Source organism: Phyllobates terribilis, unplaced genomic scaffold (assembly GCF_046119375.1).
Source record: "Phyllobates terribilis strain yellow unplaced genomic scaffold, ASM4611937v1 Scaffold_2__4_contigs__length_985480577, whole genome shotgun sequence".
In the NCBI taxonomy this organism is placed as follows: Eukaryota; Metazoa; Chordata; class Amphibia; order Anura; family Dendrobatidae; genus Phyllobates; species Phyllobates terribilis.
This window is the reverse complement of record NW_027362762.1, coordinates 389,327,743-389,349,963: the sequence shown is the minus strand read 5'-3', so window position 1 is coordinate 389,349,963 and position 22,221 is coordinate 389,327,743. Positions and strand designations below refer to the sequence as shown.

The following is a 22,221-nucleotide window of genomic DNA, read 5'->3' as shown; positions in this document are numbered from 1 at the left end:
CATATCACTTCCGCTATGGGGTTAATAATGAGGACATCTTATAGACGCCTCTCCATTACTACTTGATGTCAGCTGGCATTATAACCTGACATCAACCCCAGCCCTATAACCCCACTTGCCACCACCACAGGGCAATGGGCAGAGCGAGGCTAAGTGCCAGAATTGGTGCATTGAGTATATGGGGGTCACTCTATATGTGAATATATGGAGGGTCACTCTATATATGTAAGTATATGGGGTCACTCTATATGTGAGTATATGGGGGGTCACTATATGTGAGTATATGGGGGTCACTCTATGTGAGTATATGGGGGGCACTCTATATGTGAGTATATGGGGGTCACTCTATATGTGAATATATGGAGGGTCACTCTATATGTGAGTATATGGGGTCACTCTATATATGAGTATATGGGGGTCATTCTATATGTGAATATATGGGGGTCATTCTATATATGAGTATATGGGGTCACTCTATATGTGAGTATATGGGGGTCACTCTATAGGTGAATATATGGGGGGTCACTCTATATGTTGAGTATATGGCGTCACTCTATAAGTGAATATATGGGGGGTCACTCTATATGTGAGTATATGGGGTCACTCTATATGTGAGTAAATGGGGTTACTCTATATGTGAGTATATTGGGGTCACTCTATATGTGAGTATATGGGGGTCACTCTATATGTGAATATATGGAGGGTCACTCTATATGTGAGTATATGGGGGGGTCACTCTATATATGAGTATATGGGGGTCATTCTATATGTGAATATATGGGGGTCACTCTATATGTGAGTATATGGGAGTCATTCTATATATGAATATATGGGGTCACTCTATATGTGAGTATATGGGGGTCACTCCATAGGTGAAGTATATGGGGTCACTCTATATGTGAGTATATTGGGGTCACTCTATATGTGAATATATGGAGGGTCACTCTATATGTGAGTATATGGGGTCACTCTATATGTGAGTATATGGGGTCACTCTATATGTGAGTATATGGGGGTCATTCTATATGTGAATATATGGGGGTCACTCTGTATGTGAGTATATGGGGGGGGGGGGGTCACACTGATATGTGGGCATCACACTGTACTGTATGTTAGTTGAGCAGTCAGGCCGGAACCTCCGGTTTAGGACTTAGTTTCCGCTCGGCGGATGATGTGTGTAACACTCATCCAGCCCCAGCAGCCCTGTGATACCGCCGCACACCCGGGAGTAATAGGAGAGGGAGCTGCAGATCGGGGACTCGGTTAACACAGCCCAGCATCTGATCGCCCGCGGATCGGCGGAGGTCGGGAGCGCGCTGCTCTGCAGGGGGCGCGCCTCGCTGTCTCCGTTGGGCAGACGGTGACCATGAATTTAGATCGTCTTAGGAAGAGAGTGCGGCAGTATATAGAGCAGGTAAGAGCACGTGATCACTGCACGTCACGTGACTGGGCATCACGTCTGCTTCTGGACCCTCATATGTTGTGAGTGGAGGAATGGTTTCATACAGACGGTGTTCTGGAGGCCATGTATGTCCTGCCATAGCAGTGCAGGGAAGCTGCCCCCATGTCTAATAGTCCCCATTTTGTTGCTTGCTCATTGGGGAATAACTATAAATGTAACTTTAAACTCTGCTCTCTGTAAGTCAGATGGTGATTAGTCAGGATGGGGAGGAGGGGGTATTGATTTCTCCAGACTAATCCCCCCCTCATTCATGTAAGCACACCCTTGTGGGCGTGAGAGTGGTGAATTGTAGGAGCTATGTCACCACCGTCTCAGACAGTTTAAGATGCCAGGTGTACCCTCCAGACTTCATCGGAGCACGCGTAGGGGGGCAGAGATTTGGAGAGAGACTGTGATGTCACTCACAGGCAATTAGATGGAGGATTGGTCTGGAGAAATCTTAACACCCACCACCTAACACCCCACAAATAGACACCTACTGATTGGCATTGGTGCAGGGTTTAAAGTTAATTTTCTAGTTATTCACCCATCGCTAAGCAGCAAGAAAGGGGCTCCTTAGAATGTAAGAAAAGGTTGAATTACCGGGCAGCACGGTGGCGCAGTAGTTAGCACTGCAGCCTTGCAGCGCTGGGGTCCTGGGTTCACATCCCACCAAGGACAACATCTGCAAGGAGTTTGTATGTTCTCCTCCTTGTTTGCATGGTTTCCTCCAGGTTCTCTGGTTTCCTCCCGCACTCCAAAGACATACTGATAGGGAATTTCGATTGTGAGCCCCAGTGGGGACAGCGATGATAATGTATGTAAAGCGCTGCAGAATATGTTGGCGCTGTATAAAAATAAAAGATTATTATTATTAATTGCAGACATTGTGGTGGTTTAGGGGGGCTAGGGCAGCTGACAGGTTGCCTTTAATTAAAACAAACCTGTCATCAGGATTGTGCTAAAACTACAGACAGTGTCAGGTTGGCATCGTAACACTGATTAAAATATTTGAGTTGATGAAATCCTTCTTGTGATTGTTTAATCTGTGTTTGCAGTTTGGAGATAATGATATGCTTATGCTCTGGGGCAGGACTGTGGGTGGGCTTTCGTTGGTGCTGTGTTCTCATATTCCTCCTTATGGGTTTTAATGACAGGTCATGGAACCTTCAGTGTCCTGCCCCCTATTTTAAATACTGTGCTTTCGCAGTTCATATTGTGGTTTTTCAAAATAAAAATTTTACTTCAGCATAATGGCGTTGGCGGCTGAATTTGTGCAGTAGCATATATCCGCAAGCACTGGCAGCGCCATTTTGTTGGAGAAAAAATAACTTGGCTGCAGCAAAATGGTGCTTGCACAGAAACATCTATCAGCAAGCAATAAATGCTATTGTGTAAGTGCAGCTGCCGGCGCCATTTCGCTGTAGTTAAATTTTTTTTTTTACTGACTACAACATGAACTGCGCAAGCGCAGTATTTAATATAGGAGGCAGGTCACTGAAGGTTCAGTTAACAAATAAAGTAGCACTCTACAACGCTAAGTATGCGAACATGAAATATATGAAATATATGAAATTTGAATAGCATTACTGCTGTAGAAAATAGAAATAAGTGAGAAATCTTAGCGCATAAGTTGACCAATTCATGTGTACCTGGTAGCCACGGTAAGGCGTTTCTCAATACCAGGACCCTATCAATGTGAACTCCTTTCTAAGAGACCAAAGTCTGAATGTGTATGGGAAGGCACGATCCTACTGCAATTAAAATTGCCTTACCGTGGCTACCAGGTACACATGAATTGGCCAATTTATGCGCTAAGATTTCTCATTTATTTCTATTTTCTACAGCAGTAATGCTATTCAAATTTCATGTTTGCATACTTGGCGTTACAGAGTGCTACTTTATTTGTTAGTTGTATATGGAGATAGCTGCTCCTAGTAAGCACCTGTGCACACCTATTTCTTGTTTTGGATGTGCCAGTCAGTTTTTTCTGTTTATACCAAGAACATGCACCAAAAAAAGCCCCGCCTACAGTCCCGCCCGGGGGCACAAGCATATCATTATCTCCAAACTGCAAATACAGATTAAATAACAACTACAAGACTGATTTCATCAACCCAGGAATCATTTTAATCTGTGTAACGGCACCAATCTGACAATGCATGTAGTTTACTTAGCAAAATCCTGATGACAGGTTCGCTTTAAAGAAGTTGTCCACTACTTTTACATTGATGCCCAATCTGTAGGATAGGGCATTAGTGTCTGATCGGCTGGGGTCCCGCACCTGGCATCCTCAACGATCAGCTGTTATGGGTGCTGGCGGCTGGCGACCAGAAGTACTTCCTCGCGGAGCTTAGCCGTCTAGTTGTAGTGGCCATCGCGGAGTACTGCACATCCGTCTCCAATTCAATGGAAGGTGGATGTGCAGTACTCCATGGCGGCCACTACAAGTAGACAGCCAAGCTCCGCTAGTAAGTACTTCCAGCCAGCAGAAATTCCAGAGCGTTTCAGAGAAAAATACACCTGGCTGCAAGTGTGCTGCCAAGCTCTGATTCATGCTGCCTGTCGTTCGGATGCATGAATCGGATGACAGATTCCCTTTAAATTGACTCTGTCAGCACAGAGTGCATCATGGCGTGGCCAGCCATTTAACTGTCCTTCCCACCCACGTTTTCCCTCTCTTTCCACCCCCGTCATCTTTGATTGACAGCTCTGGCTTGATAGAGGCAGACAAAGGCTGAGATTGGGAACGAGCTGGTGGCAAAGTGTAGATAAATATTTGGCCCTGCCATGATGCACCGAGCGCCTTTACTTGGTTTGAAGAGTGGTTCTGTACTGACAGATTTTTTTAAAGGGGTTTTCCCACGAACAAAGATAATTTTAATAGATCTTGGAATAATAATATCTTCCACAATTGGATGTCTTTAAATAAAATGTCCCTGTGCTGAGATAATCTTATAAATGTGCCCCTGCTGTGTACTGTGTAATGGCTGTGTCTGACCGTACAGGAACATGGTCTGATCATACCACAGCTCCTGGGCAGGGGAGGAAGCAAAAGAGTATACAGACATTACAGCAGGGGATCACAGCTGATTCTTTTGGTGAGGTAAAACATTTCACTGCCTGTTTTTAAAAACTGTTCTACCTCAAAGAAAGAATCAGCTGCAACCCTGTTCTGGCTACTTTTCGTGTGGTGACTGGTCCTCTTTAAGGTGACCCTCCACAACCCATAGTAAATGTGACTATACATTTCTAACATATAGGTGCTGATTTATCAAAGCTTTCATGCCGGAATTCTGGCGTAAAAGTGTTGAAAAGTCGTAAAATTTAAGCGCAACTTGGAGTAGCACCTACATTTTGAGACTTTTAGTGCTTCAGTTTCTCCCAGCTCTGACAAAATGGGTGGGATGGGGACACGGCAGGGGCGTAACACCGTAACTCGTCTAATTTATGACAAGTTGTGACATTCCCTAGTCCAGAAATCACACTCCAGTCTCCCTGACTGGAATATGATTTTTGGCGTGGGGCACACAATACCTGATATAACTCAGAACACACAATGGTTAGAAATAATGTGGGACGTTCTCACCCATTCTGCTCTCTTCATTTCAGGTGGGGGTGTATGCCATGTTTTGATTTATGTTTTCTAATGTGACATGGTCTCATATACAGTACAGACCAAAAGTTTGGACACACGTTCTCATTTAAAGATTTTTCTGTATTTTCATGACTATGAGAATTGTACATTCACACTGAAGGCATCAAAACTATGAATTAACACATGTGGAATTATATACTTAACAAAAAAGTGTGAAACAACTGAAAATATGTCTTATATTCTAGGCTCTTCAAAGTAGCCACCTTTTGCTTTGATGACTGCTTTGCACACTCTTGGCATTCTCTTGATGAGCTTCAAGAGGTAGTCACCGGAAATGGTCTTCCAACAATCTTGAAGGAGTTCCCAGAGATGCTTAGCACTTGTTGGCCCTTTTGCCTTCACTCTGCGGTCCAGCTCACCCCAAACCATCTCTATTGGGTTCAGGTCTAGTGACTGGAGGTCAGGTCATCTGGCGTAGCACCCCATCACTCCCCTTCTTGGTCAAATAGCCCTTACACAGCCTGGAGGTGTGTTTGGGGTCATTGACCTGTTGAAAAATAAATGATGGTCCAACTAAACGCAAACCGGATGAAATAGCATGCCGCTGCAAGATGCTGTGGTAGCCATGCTGTTCAGTATGCCTTCAATTTTGAATAAATCCCCAACAGTGTCACCAGCAAAGCACCCCCACACCATCACACCTCCTCCTCCATGCTTCACGGTGTGAACCAGGCATGTAGAGTCCATCCGTTCACCTTTTCTGCGTCGCACAAAGACACGGTGGTTGGAACCAAAGATCTCAAATTTGGCTCATCAGACCAAAGCACAGATTTCCACTGGTCTAATGTCCATTCCTTGTGTTCTTTAGCCCAAACAAGTCTCTTCTGCTTGTTGTCAGTCCTTAGCAGTGGTTTCCTAGCAGCTATTTTACCATGAAGGCCTGCTGCACAAAGTCTCCTCTTAACAGTTGTTGAAGAGATGTGTCTGCTGCTAGAACTCTGTGTGGCATTGACCTGGTCTCTAATCTGAGCTGCTGTTAACCTGCGACTTCTGAGGCTGGTGACTCGGATTAACTTATCCTCAGAAGCAGAGGTGACTCTTGGTCTTCCTTTCCTGGGGCGGTCCTCATGTGAGCCAGTTTCTTTGTAGCGCTTGATGGTTTTAGCAACTGCATTTGGGGACACATTCAAAGTTTGCCCAATTTTTCGGACTGACTGACCTTCATTTCTTAAAGTAATGATGGCCACTCGTTTTTCTTTACTTAGCTGCTTTTTTCTCGCCATAATACAAATTCTAACAGTCTATTCAGTAGGACTATCAGCTGTGTATCCACCAGACATCTGCACAACACAACTGATGGTCCCAACCCCATTTATAAGGCAAGAAATCCCACTTATTAAACCTGACAGGGCACACCTGTGAAGTGAAAACCATTTCCGGTGACTACCTCTTGAAGCTCATTAAGAGAATGCCAAGAGTGTGCAAAGCAGTCATCAAAGCAAAAGGTGGCTACTTTGAAGAACCTAGAATATAAGACATATTTTCAGTTGTTTCACACTTTTTTGTTAAGTATATAATTCCACATGTGTTAATTCATAGTTTTGATGCCTTCAGTGTGAATGTACAATTTTCAAAGTCATGACAATACAGAAAAATCTTTAAATGAGAAGGTGTGTCCAAACTTTTGGTCTGTACTGTATGTATCTTATATGTTCTGTCCATCCTAGTCTGACCACTGTCAGTATTGTACCTACGATATCAGTGAAAGCTAGGTTAGGAACAGATAGAGCTACATAAGATGTTGTCCTATAGATGTGTAATAGGATATTTTGTCTCCTGGAGGTGAGTGGACCATTGGACAGTATTTAACCAACTGCCCCTCAGTGTCCAACTTACTCCACAACACAACTCCTAGGATGTATGAATCTGATCTCCATACGGCAGGGTAGATCAGATCACTCTTCACTGATTTTGATTTTAAGGTAGGCAGACCTCTATATTGTACAAAAAGTAACTTATACCTACGATGGAGCATCTATCCTGTTTTTTTCAGATGGCATTTTTGTTTTGTTGTTAACTCTAATCTATTAAAAGGTAAGTTTTATTATAATTCTCACAATTGCTATATTGGGTCTAATAGAGTGGGATATCTGTATTTGTCAGTGGGCAATCACTCCAACCATCTTTGCTTTTTCTTTGTCCATTTTTACCATCAGTGTTTGGTCCGTGTGTCCGTTTTTACCATCAGTGTTTGGTCTGTGTGTCCGTTTTTACCATCAGTGTTTGGATTATGCGTCCGTTTTTACCATCAGTGTTTGGTCCGTGTGTCTGTTTTTACCATCAGTGTTTGGTCCGTGTGTCTGTTTTTACCATCAGTGTTTGGACTATGTGTCCGTTTTTACCATCAGTGTTTGGACTATGTGTCCGTTTTTACCATCAGTGTTTGGTCCATGTGTCTGTTTTTACCATCAGTGTGTCTGTTGAATGATGCATAAGGGTACGTTCCCACGATGAGTGTTTGTTCAGGCTTTCACGCAGCTGAATTTCCTCATGAATCTCGCTCCTCAGCTCACTTGCGTTTTTGCCGCATGCTTTTTTGTCTCCCTTTGGTATGTTAGATTAGATGTGCAAAGATGTAGATAGATGTCTGTGAGATATATAATTATTGCTTAGAGTGTATAGTTTACTGTACATGTATTAACCTAATAAATATATAAATGAAAAAAATTACGTGGGGTCCCTGCCATTTTTGATAACCAGCCAACGTAAAGCAGACCGCTGCTTGTTTATATTATCAGGCTGGGAAGGTTCCTGGTTATTGGGCCCTTCCCAGCCTAAAAATATCAGCCCGCAGCAGCCCCAGAATTCGCACATCACATTAGATGCGGCAATTCTGGTGCTTTGCCCGGCTTTTTCCGATTGCTCTGGTGCGTTGGCAATCAGGGTAATGGTAGTTGGGGTCAAAAATACAAAATATAAGACCCAACAGGGACTCTATAAAATAAGTAGAACTGCAGGATACATACCAGGGAAGGAAGTAACAGTATAAAGATATAGATTGGGGTGACAATCGATACATCTATGAACTATACCCCTAATCTTTGCATACATATGCATTATGTACTTTAATTGGTGATGGAGTATGCAATTTACACATAGAGCATTAAAGATTTACTATAGGTCTAAGGGTATGTGCAATTATCTACAGCACATTTCTGACCTGCCATACATTTAACCTCACTTGCTCTGCATACTCTGGTTGTGTCATACACATGTCCTTGTTCTTTGGCCCTGACATTACCTACATCTTCTATCAGATATATAGATTGGGGTGACAATTGATACCTTAATACTGTTACTTCCTTCCCTGGTATGTGTCCTCCAGTTGTACTTATTTAATCGAGTCCCTGTTGGGTCTTATATTTTGTATTTTTTATTATGCGTGTGCACTTTTTTCTTTCCTACTCCGTACCCATTTGTATAAATAATAAAGGTGTTTTTTTTTTACTAACTATTGATGTTCAAACCGCTTAATCGGATCAACTATATTGGTTCTTGGATAAGTCACTGCCTGGATAAACATGGTCAATTCACACTACTGATGGGTGGGGAAGTGAGGATTGTATGGGGACACGCACCGTGATAGTCTGTTAAGAATCAGCCATCAATTTGTATTTCCAGAAGGCCTCATTAACAGTAGGATTGTTCGGAGCTGCTATAATACAATAATGCATTCTGGAGCTGGTATAAAATGTGCATATTACTTACCATATCCTCATGAGTAAACATGTCAAATAATTTTGTGTCTTGCAGCAACAATACCAGAGTGCCTTATTTTGGGCAGATAAGGTTGCTTCATTATCTCATGGTAAGGATCTTTGTTTATGCCATTATCAGTAATATTCTGTATGTTATATAAGTCAGGATTTGCTAAATCACTCACCAGCTACGACACTTTGCCAATTCTTTTTCCGGCACTTCCTGGTATGGTTTGATGTCTGCCAGCTGTAATGTGAAATAGGAAAGATTAGTGTCCTTTATGAAGATCACATCATAGAGGAATTTAAAGGGGTTTTCCCACAAACGAAAGTTCATTTTAATCAATAGATCTTGGAATAATAATAACTTCCACAACTGGATGTGTTTAAATAAAATGTTCCTGTGCTGAGATAATCTTGTAAATGTGCCCCTGCTGTGTACTGTGTAATGGCTGTGTCTGACCGTGCAGGAACATGGTCTGATCATACCACAGCTCCTGGGCAGGAGAGGAAGCAAAAGAGTATACAGACATTACAGCAGGAGATCACAGATGATTCTTTTTGTGAGGTAAAACATTTGCTGCCTGTTTTTAAACAATGTTTTACTTCAAAGACAGAATCAGCTGTGATCCCCTGCTGTAATGTCTGTATACAGCACGTAGGAGGGGCACATTTATAAGATTATCTCACCACAGGAACAATCAGAGAAAAAGTATAATAGAAAAACGTCTGGTTTTGGCTTATAAATACTGATGTAAAATCCTGGATATCTGAACGTGGCCTAAATCTGTGTACAGTGGTGACCAAAAGTTTTTTTTTTAAAGTGTGATTACTTCTGTGTGGTTGTTGTGATGCCGTTTCCCTCATGATGAATTGAAAGTGCATGAAGTTGTCATCGTGCAAGACCTTAATTTTAACCAAAATGCTTTTGAATATAGGTATGGCCATTTAATTAAAGAAAACTGACTGGCGAACAGGCTATCTCTGCATGTGTCACAGCTGTCTAACAGCCATGACACTTGTAGGCGTGGCGACAATGAATGAAATGCTGAGCCAGCAAAAATGCTCGCCGAAAGGGTTAATGAGGCATACTCGCTCATCACTACTTGCCATCACTACCAAACAGATTGAACTTGGATTCATCCGACCACAACACCTTAGACCAATCTGTCTCTTTCCATTGGCAAACTCAAGTCGGACCTTCCGGTTCTTTGCAGAGATGAAAGGTTTTTTGACTGGAACTCCTATTCATCCCTACTGCTCTTAGTCTTCGCACCACAGTTTGGTGACTCACTTTGACCCCATATTCTTCTTTTATTTCGTGTGAAATCTGTACAGCACTTTTATGGACTTCACATACTGACTTTTTCTTAATAATGTGATTAACTCTGGAGGAAGTTTTCTGTGGCCATCCACTTCTAGGTTTGTCAGCTGTTCCTTCTTTCTCTTTCTTTAGTACACGTGACACTTGACTCTGAGAACAGTTGTATTCCATAGCTACCTCTTTTTGGCTTTTGCCTGACTTCACTCTCAGAGTAATAAGCTTCCTGACATCTGGTGATAAATTTGGCTTAGTCTTTGCCATGTTTTAACCTAAAAATACACACATAAAAAAATATATATATTTAGGCAAAATTCGAGTACCCATGGCAAAATATGCAAAACATTTGGCCCAGCAAATGTTGAAAACTAACACATAAAGGGATAAAACAATGTCAAACACAATTTTCGTCCTTATAGCTGACATCCATTTGCTTCCGGTTTACTAAAATCACCAGGACAATGGCATCACAACAACCAGACAGCAGTAAGCACACTTTTTAAAAAAAAAATGCAAAACTTTTGGTATCCACTGTATATGTGTACTGCCGTGTGTTAATATACTCACCTACTGCCATCTTGTCTGGGATCCAGCGCCATTTCTGTCTTCTTAGTGACATCACCACTCTTCAGACTCTCTGGGTCACTCTATGCTCTATATGTGAGCTGGAAGGATAAGGAGTCTCGGTCTGACGCTTCATACACTTCCGGTTTGCGCAGAGCGTGGCGTGACCCAGAGACTGAAGAGCGGTGGTGTGTGTGTGTGTGTGTGTGTGTGTGTGTATATATTAACACACTGATACTACAGTTTATGCAGAGGTTTAGGAGGAGCAGAAAGTTCATGTAAGGGATTTTTTAAGCAGGTTCATCCATACAGTCCTATCTGTAGGCTCTCCCCATGATTCCTGCTTGGACCTTGTGCCGCTATTAGAAGCTACATTGTCAATGGTCTATGGCACAAGCATATGAGCAATTTCTTAGGGCTTAATAATTTTTTTCTACTATCTGCTAGATCTATACTAACACTGTGTTCATTGTTTCTTTGTTCTAGAGGAACCACAAGATATTTATTGGCTTGCACAATGTCTGTATCTGACTGCTCAGTATCACAGAGCCTCACATGCACTGCGATCAAGAAAACTGGATAAGGCAAGTTTTATTTTTCATTTTGAGAATGTTCTGATTCTCAGGGAACAGTTTTCAAAAGCTGCATTACCTTTATTGACAATCTGTTGAGAAATGGCAATACATTTTACAGAGGTTTGCACTGTCGTTTTGGAGCTATGGAGTTTGCAGGGGTCTCCTCCCACATTATAAGAACATACAATAAAACAGCAGACTCGATGTTAGGAGTGAATGCTCAGCACATCAGTGTAGATGTAAATTTTCCTACATTGGACAGACCTTTGCCACCTTTACGTTGTCAGTCCAAATTGATAACTGGTTCTTCAGCTAAAATCCGCATGTTTCTGAAATGCATGCTTGTCCGACTGCCTAGGCTGCAGAATCCCTTATGGAGTTAGAAGTTCTGGCGACACGGCCTTTAATCTTAATTATCCAGATGTCTAAATTAAGTAGGCCAGGAGAAATACACTATTATTTTTATGTTGACTTTTGAATTTATGTGTTTTTTTTCTTCGGGTGAGACAAGAAACATGGACTTTTGTCATAAAGTCTGAATGTTGGCTTCTCTTGTAGGTTGAGTTGAGAATTATTTGCATTTTATATCAGCTCCTACAGTTTATTGTACTGTAATCTTTGCACAGGGTCTTTGAACAATGAATGTTTGCTAAATTTGAAGAGGGACTTTTGAAGAGGTGGTAGAGGATAGGATTAAGAAGAAGTGCAGAGCTATAATGGGCAACAACACACACCCGCTTTATGAACTGTTTGCGAAACAGAAGAGCACATTCAGCAATCGCCTAATACAACTAAGGTGTAAAAAGGAAAAATACAGGAGATCGTTTGTTCCAACAGCTTTGGGGGTGTTTAACAAATGTCTGAAAAGCAATGTCTAAAGCATTCCAAATGTTATGTTATCATATGTGTCATGTTCGAGATCTGTGTTCTGCTGCTGTGATACCGCAATTTCCTCCGGGATAAATAAAGTATATCATATCTTATTTTATCTTATCTTATCTTAAATCTGTTGATTAACCATTGTGTGGGCCCTGTGACTTGTTAATTCGCAGAGCAGAGGAGTATAAGCTATGCAGGTCGATTAAAGCGCACCTGTCAGCAGGATTGTGCTCTGTAAACTACATAGTGTCAGGTGGGCAACATTACACTGATTAAAATGATACCTTGGTTGATGAAATACGTCTTGTGGTTCTTGTGTAATCTTCACTTTCAGTTTGGAGATAATGATATGCTTGTGCTTCGGGGCGGCCTGCGGTTGGGCGCTCTATCTGGTGCTTTGCTTACATATTCATCTGTATGCTCTTATGACAGCTCACTGTGGCTTCACTCACTTGCCTCCTATTTTACCTAGCCCCGCACTACTAGATGCATTATGTAAAATAGGAGGCAGGTCAGTGAAGGCACAGTGACCTGTCATAAGAGCATACAGATGAATATGTAAGCAGAGCACCAGATAGAGCGCCGCCCCGAAGCATGAGCATATCATTATATCCAAACTGAAAGTGAAGATTACACAAGAACCACAGGGCGGATTTCATCAACCAAGATATCATTTTAATCAGTGTAATGTTGCCCACCTGACAGTGTGTGTAGTTTACTGAGCACAATCCTGCTGACAGGTGCACTTTAAATGCTCTGTAGAAAATGTCTTGAAGGACAGTTGTGAACTATATAAGGAGTCTTTTTACAAAACCACAGACAGGAACATTCTAAGTGACAGCTCTACAGGACAGCATGGCTCCATCCACGGGGAGACCGATCTGCTCCATTGATGATCACTGAACTCTGAGATGTTATGAGGAAATCCAGGTTGGGACCATTCGGTCACCTGGTTCCATGGGTATGTTTGGAGAAAGCCAGGTTGGGACCATCCAGTCACCTGGTTCCATGGGTATGTTCGGAGAAAGCCAGGTTGGGATCATCCGGTCACCTGGTTCCATGCATATGTTCAGAGAAAGCCATGTTGGGATCATCTGGTCACCTGGTTACATGGATATGTTCGGAGAAAGCCAGGTTGGGACCCTCTGGTCTCCTGCCCACGTACCTCAATGGACTGTTGGCTTCCTAAGCTTGCCACTACCTGCTCTGTCATTGTCTACCCAAAGCGGGGTCTCACAGGTTGAGGGAGTTGGCCCTGGAAGTCCCAAAGTCGCAGCTGCTCTATTCCCAGCGGGAGGGTGATACTGTGTAATTTTGCACGATTTTGGGCATTTGCTGGGACTGTTCTATATATTATTGTCTGTTTGGTGGTTCAATAAAGTATTGCCACACTGTTTTACCCTCACCCTGTGTTTTCTGAGTAGTATTATGCCCATGGGAGACCCCCGGTCTTCACACACAAGTCTTCTGTCTTCTCCTTGCCGGCACCTCTTTTTTTCACCGCTGTTCCTCATTTCATCTCCATTGCGGCACCGCAGGGTTGTGTGGACAGTGCTGGTTTAGAAGAACAGAAGAAGCACACTACATAGGCTCCCAATAAGATCCTTTTACCCTACGCTAATATTATACGTATGGGACATCAGATTTAAGAACAGCATGTGAATAAAATATTAATAATTGTTCATCCCTCCCGAGGCAAGCGTGCATTATGGGCGTACACTGTTTTTGGCTGGAGAACTAGAGGAGTTATAAACTTGGACTAACGACAGGCGATAAGGCCATGTGGTTTGGTTTGAGACTATTTGCGCACTGTGGGAAAGTATACATCTACACTGGTCTGGTGAACATTCATTCCTAGCACTGAGTCTACTGTTGTATTGTGAATGTATTCTTTACGATTATAGCGAGTGATTGCTCGACTTGTGATAAAGCTGGGTTATCCCTCAGTCACTCCATGCCATACTTATAAAATTTTGATACGTTAATTTCTTTATTCTCTTGTTCTCAAGGAAATAATCAACTGTCAGATGATTCTGGTGGTGATTTTCACCCCTTATTATGACAAGCAAACTGGTGCAGCACTGCAGTACATGATGTCTGTTGTTGTGTTTCTTGCTTATATGTGATTTGTACTTTTTCTTCAATAGGCGTATGAGGCATGTCGTTACCTTGCTGCTCGGTGTCATGTAAGTATTATCAAAGTGCACAGCTTTCTTTCCCTAGGTAAAAGACAAGATTATTTTTGGGGGTCGGTGACACAGACTGTGCCCATTTGATTATTTACCACATGCTGACTGCAAGTAAATACAACACATATGTCCACCCTGACATTCTCTCTAGACTATTCATATCCATACATGTGGAGCAACATGACTAGCTTTGAAAATACATATGATTTTGAGATACCGGTATATCATGAGTTGCATATGCTATGTTTGGCCATCCAGTGGTTGTGTTGTGAATTGCATCCTGTCAAAGGTTTTGCTTGCATGTGATATGGTATAAGTGCCCAATTGCTGGGGGTCTGACTGCTTGGTCCCCCACGATCCCACCTCTGAAGAACCCCTCGGGAATGGAGCGGTAGTCAATCATGAGCACTGCTGCTCCATTCATTCTTATTGTAGTGGCATAGCACTAGGCTATCTCCAGCTGTTCCATAAAGAGCCCCAGTTGTCAGAATCGGTGGAGGTCTCAGCGATTGGGAAACCATTCCCTGACCAATGGATAGGAGATTGCTTCCAAACTTGAGAATACACAATCTACTAGTATGTTTTGCAGGTGAGAGTGTGTATAACTAATGTGCATCAGTGATTCTGTGTTTGTGGGAATTTTATTCATGATGGTTTTTTTTGATATTTAAGATTGTAGGTACAATTAAATTATTTTAAGCTTACATTCAATAGTTCATAAAGTTCCATAAAGCAGTATTTTTACTGTAACATTCTGAAATATATGGGACTAGATAGGTGTCAACTTATCAGGAATTCCAGATTATGATAAAAATCACTACTACAGGTATGTGTTATTTATTTGATCATACATCAGTGTATTATTGGTGAAGGTCCTACACGTCAGTGATTGCTGGAGCCTTCACAGCTCTGCTCTTTGCCGACATGTCTGTACTGCAGCTCTACTGCATTCAAGAGAATGGTGCTGGACACAACTGCACAGACTGCGTAGCAGCCATGATTATTGAAGCTGGTTGGTTTTGTTGCATAACACCATATATTAATGGCCTAGTGTACAATTTGGCTACCAGTATAAAGTCCTAAAAACTCATTTATGCAAAGAATATTGATACAGTATTAAATGTTAATATAAACATTTAGTGGTTGATTTGTGTTATGATTATTACTACTTTATTAAATATATTTTTCTTTTCTCTACCTAATAAGTATGCTGCAAAAGAGTACCAGCAAGCTCTAGATATTCTGGATATGGAAGAACCGATTAGTAAAAAACTGTTTGAAAAGAGTATAAAGGATGACAAATTATTAAGAGATGGTTCTGGAGAATGGCAGATGTCACAGTCATCGGTAAAGTTTTGTTTTAGTCTTTGAAAAGATTTTTTTGCTTCATAAATGAAAAATTATTCCATAGCTTCTTTCATTTTAAAAAGAGAATACCATACAATTCTGTCCAAGCCAAGGCATTTTCCAACAGAAAACTCAGATTTTAAATGAAGGTGTCATCGACTTAAATATTGTTTGATCTGCAGGGGTGAAGAGTGTTGGACCTCCTTGATCTAATATCAATAGGTTATCCTTTAAAGCACCCATCCGGCATATTTTTTTTAACTTATCGCCTCACTAATGTAAGTTCCCTTTACGTAGTATTATACTTTTAGCCGCCATTGTCTTCTGTTCTCGGTGCCGCACTGGTCGTCTTCTTCTGTTTGATGTGCCAAATGGCTCCGGTGTTTTCTGGGTGGGCCGAAGGTTATTTCTCAGCTTAACTCCATGAGACCCAGGACAAAGCTCTCATAAACCTACATTGAGAGCTTGTGACTGTTACCTCTGACTTCAGTCAAGAGCTGTGGTCAGAGGGTGGCGGAGTGGGACCAGACCAGTGCCGGGAAGAGCAGAAGACTTAGGCTGGTAAGTATATTACTAGGGTCTGGGAGCATACATTATTGATAACACTCTAGGGGCGCGTCAGACAGCCGTAAAAATCGGACCGCAATGCACGGACTGGCCGGCGCCTCTCTCGACCCAAGCGTGACACCTTCAAATATATCTATGCAGCTGTCACACTCGGGCCGGGAGAGCCTCAGCCAGTCCAAGCACTGCAATCTGATCTCTGTACGATTTTTCTTCTGACTGCTCCCTAGCAGTGAAATAAAAGGAAAAAAACTAGAGTGGTGCTTTAAATACACCACCATTATCAATATTTAAAGAAGTGGATACTCATTTAAAGGGAACCTGTCATCAGATTCATGTTGCCCGTACCAAGTTTTACATAGTTTAAAAGGCTGTCTGGGTATGATAGGGAGAGATCTGACTAGTCCGATGATGTTTCCAGCGGAATAACAGGTCTCTGCCTCTCTGGTCTCTCCCTGTATGTACAATCAATCAACTGGAGCAGGTAGGGGAGTAGCCAGCCGGGGACGTCATCACACTACTCATCTGAGACACACAATCCCCAGCCAGCTTTTGTTTTCTCTGATAGAGGACAGTGTTACCTGGCTGCAATCGCCAGACTCTGATTCATGCTGCACGTGATTCAGGCGGTATGAATCTGATAACATGTTCTATTAACCCTAGAACGCATGACCATAAAAATCTACTTTTTCACATACCTGGGGCCTTTTAGGCCCGTGTGCAAATAACATGGAATAACTCAAACAAAAATGACAAACAACTATATACCTGAGGAATACCTAGAGTTTCAAAATTCTACTAAAGTAATCTTGGAGAAAATAGAAAACAATTAACAGGGCAGGCAGGCCTGCGAGGCCCCAGGTGTGCGTTCTAGGGTTAATGGAAACATTTCTGTGCAAATCATAATCCAGAAAAACATAACAAATCAGTAAAATACAGAACAGACAGACCAGGGCAGCAGTTAATGATTTTCCATATTGTCTCTTATTTATTTGTGCTATATTGAGATGTACAGTGGGAGTCCTAAAACCATAATGTGTGAATGATTTTATAACAGATCAAAAGCTCCATTTGCCTTTTACGTGGAAAGATCTATGATGCTCTGGATAACCGAACCCTGGCAACCTATAGCTACAAAGAAGCCTTGAAGTTTGATGTTTACTGCTTTGAAGCGTTTGACCTATTAACAGCTCACCATATGCTGACGGCTCAAGAAGGTTGGACATCTACATGTTCCTCAAGTGTCTACAAGTACTGTAGTTAAAGCCTCTTGCATTTTTCTGAAATTGCTTGTTCTAGTATATATTTGCGCTACAGCATTTGGGGAAGCACAAATGACCAACCGTGCCGACCAGACAATTTATACCTTTACATCTAGATAAATTACAAGTGCAGCAGTGATAAAGATTTTGTAGTAAGTATACTATACATTAAATCCCATACGCAGACTATAGGATGTCTATAGTGTGAATAGGACACAGTAGTAAGAATTCCTGAAGTTTGTTAACCAGTGAAGGGCTATGGGAAGCACTGTAAACTTACAGTTGCTTCTGGACTCTGCACCATTATAACTGTGTGCTGGTTTATAGTCCTTGCATAAACTATTATACAGTTTTAGGTGGTGAAATACAGCAAGACATGCTACCAAGAAGGCAAGGGCTTCCTTCTTCTTCAATATATACACAGGTTCAATGTGTGCCAGCAAAGTGCTTGCTATATTACATCTGGAGACCACGCGACAAATCGTGATCTCTCAATACCCTCAAAAATGTAAGACCCTGATTAGTAAAAAAAATAAAACCATATTATACCTTTCATTATATGGAACAAAAAAATATCATTTGGATATCTTGACAAGTAAAGCAATTATAGGAGTTAAAGAAAGTAGATCTCATTAAAGCATACCTCCAGCAGATCTCCTATGTCATTTATACATGAAAAGTTAGGGTCCCAAGATCAAGCATGATTTTGCTGCTACCTACTATAACTACGGAAAAAATTCTGCTCCCCTTGCTAACTGTTTGATCCAATGTATCTCTATTGCTGGTCCCCTTGATCACGATTTTATCCAATGTATATGTATATGAACGTATACTTTTGAGAAGGTAGACCTTGTTTTTCTTACTAGACAACACCAATCTTTGTTCCTTGAAAAAAAACTTGTTGAAGTGTTGTAATTAGTGTTGAGCGATACCTTCCGATATCTGGAAATATCGGATCAGATTGGATCGGACCGATACCCAAAAAGTATCGGATATCGCCGATTCCGATACCGGAAACCAATGCAAGTCAATGGGACAGAAATATCGGAATGAAAATAAGCCCTTTCTTTCCTTGTAGGTTAATTCTACATGAAGGAAAACAACTAAGAATAATGTAGAATGTATTGGGGGAGGTGGGGGAGACAATAAAGGCATAGAGGTTTAGCACAATCAAATGGAATAGCAGGAATTATTTTTTTTTTTTTAAGACGTTCTGAGTTACGGAAATATTGGCTATGTTAAGTATTTTAATATTTTGTCAGATATTTATGTTTCACTACTTCCATGCTCTTCACCTTCTTTTTTACTTCTCCCACACTTTCTCCTTCATCATCCTCAGCATCAGCATCTTTTTCATCAACTTCTTCACCTTCTTCATCTTCTTCTTCACCTTCTTCGTATTATTCTTTTTTTTTACATTCTTCATATTCTTCTTATTCAACTATTATTCTTCTTCATATTCTTCTTCTTCATCATATTCTTATTTGTGACAGGCATTCCTGTAGTTGTTATCTATAAAAGTTTGAACATTACACCTTTCGTTCTGCCCGTCACAAAAGATTTACAACAGGATTTGTCCGCGTTCAGTTTGGCCTGCAGTAGCAGGTCTTTTCCAGGGGCACCACGAGGAGGAACGGACTCACCCCCATACACTGCTTAGTCATCTTCTGCTTATAATTTAGATATTATCTTTTGCTCTGATTTTTAGTCTTATGCTTAATGTTCTTCCGCTTTTTGTTCTGCAGCTTCTTGTACTTCTGCTTCTTGGTTTTCTGTCTCTTGTTCTTCTGTATCTTGGTGGGTGTCTTCTTCTTCTTTGTCCTCTTGGTCAACTTCTTCAGGGTCATCTTCTTGGTCTTCTTCGGGGTGGTCTTCAGGGTCCTCGTCTTCGGGGTCCTCGTCTTCGGGGTCCTCGTCTTCGGGGTCCTCGTCTTCGGGGTCCTCGTCTTCGGGGTCCTCGTCTTCGGGGTCCTCGTCTTCGGGGTCCTCGTCTTCGGGGTCCTCGTCTTCGGGGTCCTCGTCTTCTTCGGGTTGGTCTTCAGGGTCCTCGTCTTCGGGGTCCTCGTCTTCTTCGGGGTGGTCTTCAGGGTCCTCGTCTTCAGGGTCCTCGTCAGGGAGATCCAGAGTGATTACCAAGAACCATTTCAAAAGCTTGAACTTGGAAATGTAGCAGAAGGTACAAGAAGGCTGAGGAACTGCCGAGAACCAGCTGATGGTACTGGAACCCGGATGGGTAGCAGAAGGTACAAGAGCCAATGGAACTACCGAGGACCAGCTGACGGTACTGGAACTCGGTTACTAAGCAGGAGGTACCTGTGCCAGAAAGCACTACCAAGGACCAGCAGACGTTGGTGGAACTTGGATACCGAGAAGGAGGCACCTAAGCCAAAGGCACTGCCGAGAACCAGCTGACGGTACAGGAACCCGGATGGGTAGTAGAAGGTACAAGAGCAAATGGAACTACCGAGGACCAGCTGACGGTACTGGAACCCGGATGGGTAGCAGAAGGTACAAGAGCCAATGGAACTACCGAGGACCAGCTGACGGTACTGGAACTCGGTTACTAAGCAGGAGGTACCTGTGCCAGAAAGCACTACCAAGGACCAGCAGACGTTGGTGGAACTTGGATACCGAGAAGGAGGCACCTAAGCCAAAGGCACTGCCGAGAACCAGCTGACGGTACAGGAACCTGGATGGGTAGTAGAAGGTACAAGAGCAAATGGAACTACCGAGGACCAGCTGACGGTACTGGAACCCGGATGGGTAGCAGAAGGTACAAGAGCCAATGGAACTACCGAGGACCAGATGACGGTACTGGAACTCGGTTACTAAGCAGGAGGTACCTGTGCCTGAAAGCACTACCAAGGACCAGCAGACGTTGGTGGAACTTGGATACCGAGAAGGAGGCACCTAAGCCAAAGGCACTGCCGAGAACCAGCTGACGGTACTGGAACCCGGATGGGTAGCAGAAGGTACCCATGTAAAAAAAAGTTGCAAGGCCGCGAGCCGGCCGCCGTTACCGAAACCCACAGTCCTACAGGGGGTGCTTGTCCTATTAGCACTATGGAACCAGCCTTCATTGCCAGATCCCGCAGCCCACATAGGAGTCTCCTAAACTGCAGGCACCATAGAGTCGGCTAACCCGACCGCAACACGACAGGACAACGCATTGGAGGCAAAGTGACGTTGACACTACCTGGAAACAGCTGACGTGCTGGAACCAGGCTGGGCAGGAGGGAGTACCCGTGCCAAAGACACTGCTGGGAAACAGCTGGCGGTGCTGGAACCCAGGGTAAATACTAAAAACAGAGTGGAGCCAGAGGCGTAATTGGAGCAACTTTAAAATCTGTAGTAGTGTGAATGTGGACAGAGCAGGAGAAATTGCCGTCCGCACAGCTGGGGAACAGCTGACGTTACTGAACCCCAATAACACGGCATCAAGTGTTGACTGTGCAGACAGCACTTCTGAGTGCCAACTGGCGGTGTTGAAGCTGAGGGATTACAGTTCAGGTGGTAGAAACATGAACACAACAGGAGACCTGGATACTGTTGCCAACCAATTATTTATTCTGGAAGAGGACTGGCAAATTCATGAGAGATCCAGGCCTTGTTCATTTTGAGAAAAGTAAGCTGGTCAACGTTATCGGAGGATAGTCGCATGCGACGGTCTGTTAGTACACCACCTGCGGCACTAAAGACGCGTTCCGATAATACACTAGCAGCAGGGCAAGCTAGCACCTCCAATGCATACTGGCTAAGCTCTGGCCATGTATCCAGCTTACAGACCCAAAACTTGAAGGGAGAAGAGCCGTCTGGAAGTACACTGAGAGGGCAAGACATGTAGTCTGTCACCATCTGACGGAAACGTTGCCTCCTGCTGACTGGAGCCGTCTGTGATGGTGTAGACATTTGTGGCGGCGGGGACACAAAACTGCCACATTTCGGCCATACTGGTCTTGCCTTGTGCTGAGGCGCTGCTTCTGCTCCCTCTTTGTGCAGAGCTTCCTCCACTGCCTCGACACACTGAGCTGCTTTGTAAAGCACTAGCAGCACTGCTCTCGGTTGGAATGGAGAACATGATTGAATGCACCAGTGCGTCTTGGTACTCCCGCATTTTACGCTCCCGGTTCAATGGTGTTATGAGGCTTTGTAAGTTGTCCCGGTAGCTAGGATCTAGGAGGGTGAACACCCAATAATCAGCCGTGTTGAGAATGTGGGCGATGCGGCGGTCGTTTCTCAGGCACTGCAGCATGAAATCAACCATGTGCTGCAGACTGCCAACTGGCCAAGAAACGCTGTCCCCTGCTTGAGGCGTGATCTCTGCCTGCTCTGCATCACCCCACCCTCGCTCTAGATACTGACTACTAGAGCATTGTGTACCTCCCTCCTCTGGACAGATGTCTTCCTCCTCCATTGACTCCTCCTCATCCTCCTCACAAAGTGTCCCCTGCCTAGGCCTTTGTGAGGAACCACGTTGCGCAGACTGTAGAGAAGCAGATGGCATTTGTGACTCCTCATCCTCCACCTCTTCCAAAACTTCGTCCCTTAGTGCTTGCAGTGTTTTTTCAAGCAGGCAGATAAGGGGGATAGTCATGCTGACTAGTGCATCATCTGCACTCGCCATCCGCGTGGAATAATCGAAGGCACGCAAAACGTGGCAAATGTCCTTCATAGGGGCCCACTCAGTGGTGGTGAAGTGTGAACGGCGCGCACCGTTACTTGT

The 22,221-nt window shown here is 43.1% G+C and overlaps 1 protein-coding gene across 1 annotated transcript in view; it reads left to right on the top strand.

The window, feature by feature from the left end:
• Positions 1–1,146: 1,146 nt before the first annotated feature.
• The window catches only part of CDC16 (cell division cycle 16), a 43,987-nt gene continuing 22,912 nt past the window's right edge, over positions 1,147–22,221 (top strand). Inside the window, exons 1-6 of the mRNA XM_073664842.1 lie at positions 1,147–1,414; positions 8,853–8,907; positions 11,169–11,266; positions 14,284–14,322; positions 15,532–15,672; positions 17,294–17,453. Coding sequence (XP_073520943.1) covers positions 1,367–1,414; positions 8,853–8,907; positions 11,169–11,266; positions 14,284–14,322; positions 15,532–15,672; positions 17,294–17,453 — 541 coding nt within the window. The 5' untranslated portion in view covers positions 1,147–1,366. The remainder of the gene's footprint in view (positions 1,415–8,852; positions 8,908–11,168; positions 11,267–14,283; positions 14,323–15,531; positions 15,673–17,293; positions 17,454–22,221) is intronic.